Raw genomic sequence first — 10,141 nt, 5'->3', positions numbered from 1 at the left:
GTTTTAAAGGGGAACATGCCTTCTATCACCCCTATAGGGGGTTTTCTTCCAACCTCTCTGTAACTTCTTTAATGCGATGTCAAAGTTAGGTGTTCTATTTAGAAGTATGTGCGATGGTCAACTTTAAAAATTTATTTCTCAAATTCTGGAGCACTTCTAGAAAACCTTTAACAGGGGTTTTTAACCCTGCAGTGGTGACGTGAAATTTTGGAACACCAGTGGTGACCTCGGTCTGAGAGACCGAATTTGATTTTGGCTTGATTTCGTAGTTACTACGCATGTAACTTGGCTTAAAATAAAGGAAAAAGTACAGTCAATAAATAAAGGCATATAAATCGAAAAATAAATTTTATTCTTGTAACATAACCAGTAGCGGTCCCAGGATTTGGTAAAGGGAGGGGCTCAAACCCGAACTTTGCCCCAACATGGAAAAAAATGAAAGAAATCTAATGAAAAAAATGAATGAGGGGGCCCGTGGCCACTGACAGTAGCGGTCTCAGGATTTGGTAAAGGGAGGGGCCCAAACCCGAACTTTGTCCCAACACGGAAAAGAATAAATCTGATGAAAAAAATGAACAATAGGGGGGGGGGCCGGGCCCCCTGGGACCGCCACTGAACATAACTAAATTGAATTATACACAATACTAAGCTTATGGGGGGATGCGCGTTGCAATGCTGCGCTGACTAGAATTTTCGTAGCATCAATGCACCGGAAAGCGGCCAATTACTCACGGCACTAAATTGTCAAAGAACGGCTTGCTTCATCAAGTTGTTCGTCTGGTACTAAACTCAGACACGCAAAATATTAAGCTAGCAGAACTAGCAGTGCCATGCGCTGCATCGTTTTTATAAAAATTTGAAAAATACTTTTCGTCGGTCTGAGAGACCGTGCGCCACCACTGAAGGGTTAAGAGGAACTACGCTTCTATCATCCCTGCAAGGACTTTTCTTTCAATCTGCCTTTTGGTATGTAGGGAAGTTACATTTCTCGGTGTGTGGTTCACTTTTGAAATAAACGCTTCCAGATGACGAATAGGATAATCGTTTAATTATCAGGATACACATTTTTTTTGACAATCTTTGTGTAACTTTGTTAGCGACGTCATCGTTTACATACTACGGTGCACCCATCAAACAGAACGAGATACGTGTCTAACAATGTCTCACATGCTCGTGTTTCTACACAGGTACATGTATTAGCATCTTGTAAATATACAAATCTCTCATTCAATGGAGATTACATATTTAACTTATCGTGTTAGTAGATATATCACGATTGAACTCGACACAATTTCCATTACGAAGGAGCATCAACTTGTCGATGTGCTTGTTCCTTACAAGAGTCGTAGAACATGAGCTTCGTTCCATTAACGGTTTATCTCTGGACTCTTTATCCATTATTAATTCCCACGAACCTGTAACTGTTCACTCAATTTGCATTACAGGTAAGAATAAAGCCCGCTTGACATGGAGCAATAAAAATTGCAATTGCATGCAAGTTGCAAGAAAAATTGCGAAAGGCATGCGCAGTTCAAAGCCAGCTGATCAATTGCTGCAAGAGACTTGCATGCAATTTTTATAGGACCGGTGCTATTTTTCTTGCATGAATCGTGCAATTCTAGGGATAAATCTAGTTGTTTTTGTGTCACCAACCTAGTAAAATACAGCGGCGGCAACTATGATGCTGAGAGACGCACTCATTACTTGTTTTTATTAATCTTATTTATTCTTGTAATTTTCATGTTTCTTCAAGCAATCAAAATTTAATTTTCATTTGAGGTTAACTACTTTGTTGACAAATCCATATGTTTCTTCTGTTGGCAGACATGTGGCAATTGAAATAGAATTGCACCATGTCAAATACCATGCAATGCTTATTGCATGCAAGGATTTGACCTTGCAATTTCTTTCTGCAAGTTCTTGCGCGTTGTATTGCTCCATGTCAAGCGGCCTTAAGTGAAATTTGAGATTACCTATTTTTATAGCGACAGCGTACACCTCCAATTTATTGTTAAGGGGACCCGGCGCCTCTTGCACATCTTTCGATTTCCATCGGCCTTTTTCTTGCTTTATATTAAACAATATTGCGCAGCAGGTGCAAATCCTACATTCATTGTTTACTGTTATCATAAAAGGAATCGTAAAATTGGACTTACCCAATATGTACGTAAAAACTGTAAAGGTCACGTGTGACCGACAGAAAATAACCCAATAAATCCCTTGCCTTCTCAAAATTGATGAACGTATTAATTAATCCATTTACACGTTCGACGTAAGTAACAATCAAGCTGAGTACACTAACCGCTGTTTGGTTTTTGCGCAACCGCAAATAAAACATACCTACGACCTACGGCTACTTTCCTTCTCTAACGTAACTGCGCATTTGCATTCAGAGTAATTTTCATTCATACCATTGTCCATTTCCATTTGATACATTAAATTTGTGTCTCATTCTTATGCGATACATTTTATGCAGACCGAATTTCCATTGTATGTATAAGCACACTTAAAATGCGCTGTATTTTAATGCGGTGTATCGCATAGAAATGATTCACAAAATAATTCGACGTTCATTTGAATTAAAAGATGCACTATTAAATACATTGGAATTCAATGCTACATCTTAAACTTCGATTTAATTTTTATGCCATACCTTACGAATAATTTTATTTCCATTGGTAATATCGCAACGGGTATCTATTTTAATCCAATACGTGAATAACGTTTGTTCTTAAAGTCATAAAGTGCATATATACGGATTTGAATGCATGCGATTTAATTTGATATACGCATGAGAATGGTTTACATTTTTTTTGGATGCAAATATACTCGACTCAATTTTATTTAATATCAATTCAATTACACACAGCAGCAAATGTATTTCACTTCTGGTATAGCTGGACAGTTCCAAATAAATGCGTTATGTGTTTAAATCTTTTATACAAATTGCTATTTATTTTGATGCATGACAATTAAATTGGCAATGTTTAATATTCATCTCTGTCATCTTGTAGTGTTTTAGGATTCAAACGCTAAAATCCATATTAACATTTCCTACATTTGCATACATTTGGCTAACATTTTTTTGACATGTTTAATTTGTTGGTAACAATTCAATTGTTATTTAAATATTTTGGTATACGTTATAAATGTATAATAAATAGTAAAACGCATCTTGTACACACCAGCATTTAAATAGGTTTGTGATGTAGATGATCGCAAAGAAAAAGCATTCAAAATAAACCTATCGCATTTTAAATGCAATTTATAGTATTTACAGGCATTAAAAACTGAAGTGGTGCTACGGGATTCGTCATATAAACGTCGTTATTTTGTGACATGTTACAAAGGAAACTATTTAAATTACTATCGTACTCCAAGAAAATGTGGATTTTAATTTAACAAAACCATTTTATTACAATGGCATATAAACGTAACCAATTAAAATGCTATACTTAAAATGCAGTTAATAAATAGTAAATTGGCGTTCCATAGGTTATTGTCTTTCCGCCTTAATTCTGTATTCCCTTTACCGTTGCCCCGCAGGTGCAAGTCGAATGATAGTTACAAAATGGGCAACTTTTGTATCTGCACTATTTTCACATAACCTCCAATTTTCCTAGAAAAACCGGAAAAACTGTTTTTTTCGTTTTTTATTCTTATTTTTGCGAAAAAATGTCGTAGGGGTTTGAAATTTGGAGGAAACAGCTTGTTTCATGATAAAAAGAAGATAGTTTTTGGGCCCATAATGTTGAGCCGTTTCCAAAAAATCAATTTTTTTTTCATCGTACAGAGGTGCGCGGGTGAGCAAAATTTTCGTAACGACGTCGTAATAATCAAAAATAAAAAATATTATTCCAATAGAAAAATTATAAGAAAAGCGGCAAAAACGAGGGAACAGTTTTAAGATATACCGTTTTTGACAGTAGGTAAATAGCTTTTTTTTGCAAATAAATTAACGTATTGGATTCGCGATAATAAAAAGTTGTTGAAATCTGTCTTCTCTCTTTTCTTTAATGCTGCTAAAATATTTTCTTTTGTTTCCTAGTGCCCAACTGCCTTAATTCAGGTGGACTGTGTTTATACAGATTTTGCGAAGGCATTTGATACAGTATCCCATCAAGTCTTGCTCCGTAAACTTGTTTTAAATTGCGTAAGTAATCCGACCGTCAAATTCTTAAAATCATATTTATCTTTCCGTAAAACAAGAGTGAAATTCAATGGTGTGAATTCAGCCGAATTTTATCCCTCATCAGGCGTTCCCCAGGGAACACTTCTTGGTCCTTTTCTGTTTCTCTTATACATAAATGATTTACCGCGAGTGATAAAAAACTCGAAAGCACTACTATTTGCGGACGACCTAAAACTTTTTAATAAAGTCCAATCCCCAAGTGACTGTTTAAATATTCAAGAGGACATTAACTCAGTAATTAAGTGGTGTATCAAAAATAAACTAAAACTAAATATCAATAAGTGTAAAGTCCTTACTTTTACTAGATCGAAAAATCCCTTACTTTTTGACTATAAGATGAATGGAAAGGTCTTACTACGAGTCACCTCCGTTAAGGACCTGGGCGTGTTTTTCAATACCAACCTTAACTTTAACTTACACATTGAATACCTAACAAATGAGTGTTACAAACTTCTTGGTTTCGTTATCAGGCATACACTCAATTTCACGAATATACAGACAATGCTAACCTTATATAATGCGTTTATTAGATCCAAGCTTGAGTATGCTGCATGTATCTGGTCTCCTCAAACTCTCAAATACTCAGACATGATCGAAAAAGTGCAGAAAAAGTTCATCCGAGTAATGTTTTTTAGGTCAACCCAAAATTATCCACATTTGATCTCTTACGGTACCCAGCTTAATTACTTAAATAGTACTTTCGGCTTAGATATAACGAGGTTAGAAACCCGACGGTACATTGCCTCCACAATTTTTGTCTTCAAAATTTTACACAACTTGTTATACTCTTCCGAATTACTTCAAGAAATTAAGCTTAAGGTACCATTTGTTAAGCTAAGGCAAAATAATACTATTTTTGTAGTTAACAACACAACTTCCCCACTTATTAAGATCTTGATCGCTTTAAATAAGTTATCCTCAGTTAATGATATCGACTTTTTTCACGATCCCCTAAATTCAATAATAAATAAAATTAGATCCTAGTCCTAATATTTGTTCAGAGCCCCAGTGCCATGTAATTGGAATTTTTATTCTGTATGGTTTCTGGTTAAATAAATAAATAAATAAATAAATAATTACCTAAACATCTTTATTATTTCTTTTTTCTGCATTTTTACCGCAATAAAAGCAATTCGAAATAAAAGCGAATTCTTTTGCTTCCTGAACAATTTGTTTTTGTTCACTAACTCTTCTTCCTGCCTGTTTTACACCCGATGAGATGAAGCTGGACCTGTTGATCGTTAATTTACAGGAATTATGAATAAAATCGTCATAAAGTTTATTCCAGGTTTTACATCTCAAATCATTTGCTTTAACCGGTAAAACTAACGTTCTTATTGCAGATTTTGCAAGTTTATCAACAGGCCCAACGCAATTGCATCAGCATAAAACAGGCAGGAAGAAGACTCAGTGAACAATAAAAAATGCAGGAAAAAGAAATAATAAAGATGTTTTAAGTAAAACAGTTGAATATAAGATAACAAAAGAGAATATTTAAGCAAACATTAAAGAGAAGCAAGAAGACAGATTTTGAAAAAATCTTTATTAACATACAACATGTTGATTTATCATGTCAAAAACCGTGTAAGTATATCTTAAAACTATTTTTCCAGTTTTTGGCGATTTTCTCGAATTTTTGCTATAGGAATAATATTTTTTTATTTATGTTTATTAAAATATGAGCCTTCCCGAAAATTTTGCTACCCCGCGCACCTCTGTACGATAAAAAAAATAGATTTTTCATCCCCTTGAAAAAGAGGTGGTTTTTTCAGAAATCGTGAGATCTTGGAAACGGTTCAACTTTATGGGTCCAAAATTTATTTTCTTTTTTATAATAAAACAAGCTATGTTTCCTCCAAATTTCAAACCCCTACGACATTTTTTCACAAAAAATAAGAATAAAAAACGAAAAAAACAGTTTTTCCGGTTTTTCTAGGAAAATTGGAGGTTATGTGAAAATACTTAGTGCAGATACAAAAGTTGCTCATTTTTTAAATCTCTATAACTCTATAAATCAGCACAAATAAGCACAAAACCATGACAGAGGTTTCTAAGTCATTCTGATTATGATGTGTGTTGCATATAACGAGAAGCACATACAATTTGGGGATTCGCACAAATTAGCATAAAATTAGCACAATATTTTGTCAATGTAATAAACTGGGATAGTGGGATGACGATTCAGAGGTGCTAACTTAATCCAGCCGTCGAGTCCGTGGATGACAGGAACGGGTTTTGGAACACTACTTATCACTAGCTAGGATCGTGAATTACTCTTAAGATGGACTTTAAAGTTCTTGAAGAGCAGAAAAGAATGATTACAGAAAAGTTTCAAAAAGAAACTTGCTGAAGTTTGGGTGCTAATATCACGGAGGTATATGTACATCTGTATTTTGTAAATTATAAATAACGAAGAAGCGTAACAGCATTCAACATACAAACAAACGCATAGGTAATGAAGGCACATTTCTTACGAAAATTATGTTGTCAAGCTTCACCTTTGGAAAGATGTATCAGATGCAAGATATAGTTCGTAAAAAAATCCATTAGGATACATATCATATACATACATAACAGATTATTATTAAATTTAAGAGTAAACACAAACATGACATGAGTCAAACTCGTAACACGTGTCATAATCGTACACAATTTCAAAATGTTATTAGTTACATGTCTGGCATGACGTGCCTGACAAAAAGAATATAATGTAGGGGTGTTAAAACACGTTAGACAAGTTGCGATTTTGGCCGAAATGTTCCACCAAAAAATTTTGTAACGTGCAAAGTTTAGTAGGGAACGAACCAAATACAATATTATTGGTTCTCGGTCACCTCGCGGTCCGCAAAAACGAAACAAAGTAAAATAGATTTCATATGAAAATTTATGTTGCTCGGAAAGCTACAATCAATAACGATTACCTAAATGACGACATAGTTTCTACTTCACTATAGTGAAGAGGTATTTAATAATGACACGAGAGGCTACTAACTCATTTATACGACAATGTGTACCTATATGTTTCTTAAATATTAGATTTCCATTAAATTGAAAATATGTGTTACGTCGGAAATGATAAATGGTGTAAAATTTTATCACATACGACATGCTTCGGAACGTCTCCACGTTCCTGTTTAAATTTTTACACCCCACGCAATGAATATTAAATGCTTACAGTAACATGTAGTTTAAAAGGTGCTACATTCCGAAAATTGCAGGAAAGATATATGGTATCTGAATATTAAATAGACACCTTTGGCCGACAATAAATTTTAACGGAATGTGGAAAAACGATCGAAAATTATGAAGGAATTATTGATTGAATTTTCAGACGTACCCCTTCAAACCAAATTATGAACAACCTATTGAATGCCTTTTAAGATCTCCGTGATACTTAGACAACAAAAATAAATGCCTGGGTTTCCTTTCATACAATAATTTATAATAATTTCTTACTATGTTTCTGTAACCTGCATGGTGGAGCAAATCTCGACATTTGTATCTAGAAAAAGTCAAATTGGTTTAATAGAATTACTGTAATAGGCTTCAACTTTCGTCCTAAAGTCAAACTGATTGATGAGACAAAATAATCCCTAAGTGTTCAGTTCGTCAATCCGTCTTGGTAGTTGACAAATATAGCGAACAGATTTCAATGAACGTGAATATCTACAGTAAATATGTAAACTGGCAAGCACAAATTTCTCATGCAGAAACAATAGTAGGCATTTTATGAAGAACACTGCCATTTCGATTCGTCAACTTCAGTTTCAGCCAAGTAGAAATTATCTATAGCTCTTTTTTAGTTCCACTCCGCCCGATGTAATTTACTATTTGAAGCACTGAAATCAAGAAGCTTTGCGGTGCAGTAAGTGCGGTGCAAGAGATACAAATATTCATTTTGATATTGTGCAGTAAGCACGAGTATTGTCTATTCTGTGTGTATTCTAACAACCGTCATCTGCTATATCACACTAGAGATTATCGTTAGTTTCAACAATCCGGTCCAGTGGTATGTAAATAACAGACGGTTTTCTCGTTCCAGCATGAAGGTAGAGCCGTTAATAAGTTCGTGTGGTGTGACGCCAATTTATAAATACAATCTCACTTCTTGAATTTATTGGCAAAAACACTGACGAACAAAATATGTACAACGGAAACACTTGCAAGTTTTTGAAGAGAAACCAATTTTACTTTGCAAACCATACAGGAATAAAGTTAACAAGATGCGAAGAATCGCATACTTCTGAGAGTCATAGGGAATGATCTATCGAAAGTACGAACTCGTCACATGACCTAGGAAATGAAATATGTTGATTTCTATTATACCCAGCCCGCAGTTTTTCCTATTCCCGATTCACTCGAAGTCCTATAACTTTTGTTCCTGTTGAACCAGCTTCCTGATCAATAGCGCCCGTTCTTAGTGTCCAAAGTACCAGTACACCAAATTTCAACACGATCGGCCACTTTTAAAAAGAAATATAGCGTACACGCACGGACGGACGACAATACAAAACTATAAAGGATTTGAGAATCCTCAATTAAAGTAAGTAAAAAAAGTAAAAATAATATGTGCTGTAACGGTTTAAATTGGCTTGCACAGTTCATTTCTGCTACGCCTATGTTTCTCGGGGCAATTTTATTGGCACCGCCACTGTTTTATGTGACATTGAGCATTTTGGGTTGCTTTGCGCATGAGTATTATCTCCCCGATAAATTTAACGGTCGGCGACACTTTCTCTTTTCATCGTGCTTCGAGCGACCGTTCTGAGCACATCTACGTCTAGAGACCACCTCGACCAACATCGTTCACGTTCGATCCACTTCGGATCGTACCCAACCGAACACCGCCGGAGCGGTGTTTAAGAAGGTTCTCCAACGCAGACACGAAGAAGAGAGGTAACCCCGGCGGAAAAGGTGCTCTTTTCAGAGCAGGATGCCCAACGGAAGGGCAGCCAACCCCGCTGCCGCCGCAGGTGCCGTACCGATGGAGGAGAACAGCGTCATGGAACCATCGCCACCAGCCACCCAACAGACGTCCCTCGAACTCGATTCAACGGAACCTCATCCCCATCCATATATACGGAAAGCTACTCTTCATCACCCTCCACCGTCACCAGCTCCACCAAGCACGCCTTCGCTACCACAACCGCAGCACGTGTCCTCCAAGCGCCGGAAGACGGGACACGATAACGAGACAGACATGGAAACTGACCACGAGCGCCCCACTACACCGTCCAGGTCCTACGCCTCAGCGACAGCCACCACCACCACCGGAAGCAACCCAAAACAACCGCAGCCAGCCTCCAAGCCATCAGCGAGGATACCGCCGATCCGCATCCCGGTGTTCCCATCTTTCGTGCAGCACGCAAGGGCCATCAAACACCTCCTGAAACGCCCAGCTGACATCAGAGCCGTCGGCACCGGAGCGCGCGTCATGGCGCAGTCCGTCGACGAATTCAGACTAGTCCAAGACTACCTGAAAAAGCAGAATCTCGAGTTCTACACCTACACTCTTCCTTCCGAGAAAGAGATCAAGGTAGCCATCCGGGGACTTGCGGCTTCAGTGACCCCCGATGAAATTAAAGAAGAGCTGCAAGACCAAGGATACACACCCACCTACGTGACCAGGATCCAAGGACGCGGTCGCCCAACCAGCAACACCTTCCTGGTCACCCTCAAAAACATCCCCGGGGCCACCAAAATCTACGAACTACGACAGCTAGTGTTCTGCCACAATATAAAGGTCTCCGCATTCCGCAGCAACCGGCCGATAGCACAGTGCTTCGCCTGCCAACGTTTCGGCCACTCCAGTCTGAACTGCGGCTATGCTCCGAGATGCGTCCGTTGCGCCCGCGCCCACCGTGCGGCCGAATGTAAGAAACCGACAGAAGCCAAGCCGACCTGCGCGAACTGCTCCGGCGAACACCCTGCCAACTACCGTGCCTGTCC

At 37.6% G+C, this 10,141-nt stretch overlaps 1 protein-coding gene across 3 annotated transcripts; it reads right to left on the bottom strand.

The window, feature by feature from the left end:
• Positions 1-1,026: 1,026 nt before the first annotated feature.
• Positions 1,027-2,662, bottom strand: LOC116163711. 3 transcript variants are annotated; one of them, XM_031477804.1, is made up of 3 exons: positions 2,157-2,662; positions 1,974-2,104; positions 1,027-1,415 (listed from the first exon to the last, which is right to left on the bottom strand). In XM_031477804.1, exons 1-3 carry the CDS (start codon positions 2,336-2,338, stop codon positions 1,246-1,248), a joined length of 483 nt encoding a protein of 160 aa, XP_031333664.1. In that variant the 5' UTR covers positions 2,339-2,662; the 3' UTR covers positions 1,027-1,245. The 3 variants fall into 3 exon arrangements, 2 of the variants coding, with proteins under 2 accessions (XP_031333664.1, XP_031333663.1); XM_031477803.1 differs by having other exon boundaries at positions 1,027-1,421; positions 2,157-2,636; XR_004143790.1 differs by lacking the exon at positions 2,157-2,662 and having other exon boundaries at positions 1,027-1,428; positions 1,974-2,150.
• Positions 2,663-10,141: the final 7,479 nt, after the last annotated feature.

This window comes from Photinus pyralis, unplaced genomic scaffold, assembly GCF_008802855.1.
Source record: "Photinus pyralis isolate 1611_PpyrPB1 unplaced genomic scaffold, Ppyr1.3 Ppyr1.4_LG2, whole genome shotgun sequence".
Taxonomy (NCBI): Eukaryota; Metazoa; Arthropoda; class Insecta; order Coleoptera; family Lampyridae; genus Photinus; species Photinus pyralis.
The sequence above is the reverse complement of the archived record's forward strand: the minus strand, read 5'-3'. Positions and strand labels throughout refer to the sequence as shown.

Bases quoted from the DNA above. Each gene is read 5' to 3' on its own strand.
- LOC116163711 (XM_031477803.1), bottom strand. From the start codon at position 2,338: ATGTTTTATTTGCGGTTGCGCAAAAACCAAACAGCGGTTAGTGTACTC. The intron at 2,105-2,156 runs GTAAGTCCAATT...CAATGAATGTAG, and splicing joins AGTTTTTACGTACATATTGG to GATTTGCACCTGCTGCGCAA. The intron at 1,422-1,973 runs GTAATCTCAAAT...TTGAGTGAACAG, and splicing joins CGCTGTCGCTATAAAAATAG to TTACAGGTTCGTGGGAATTA.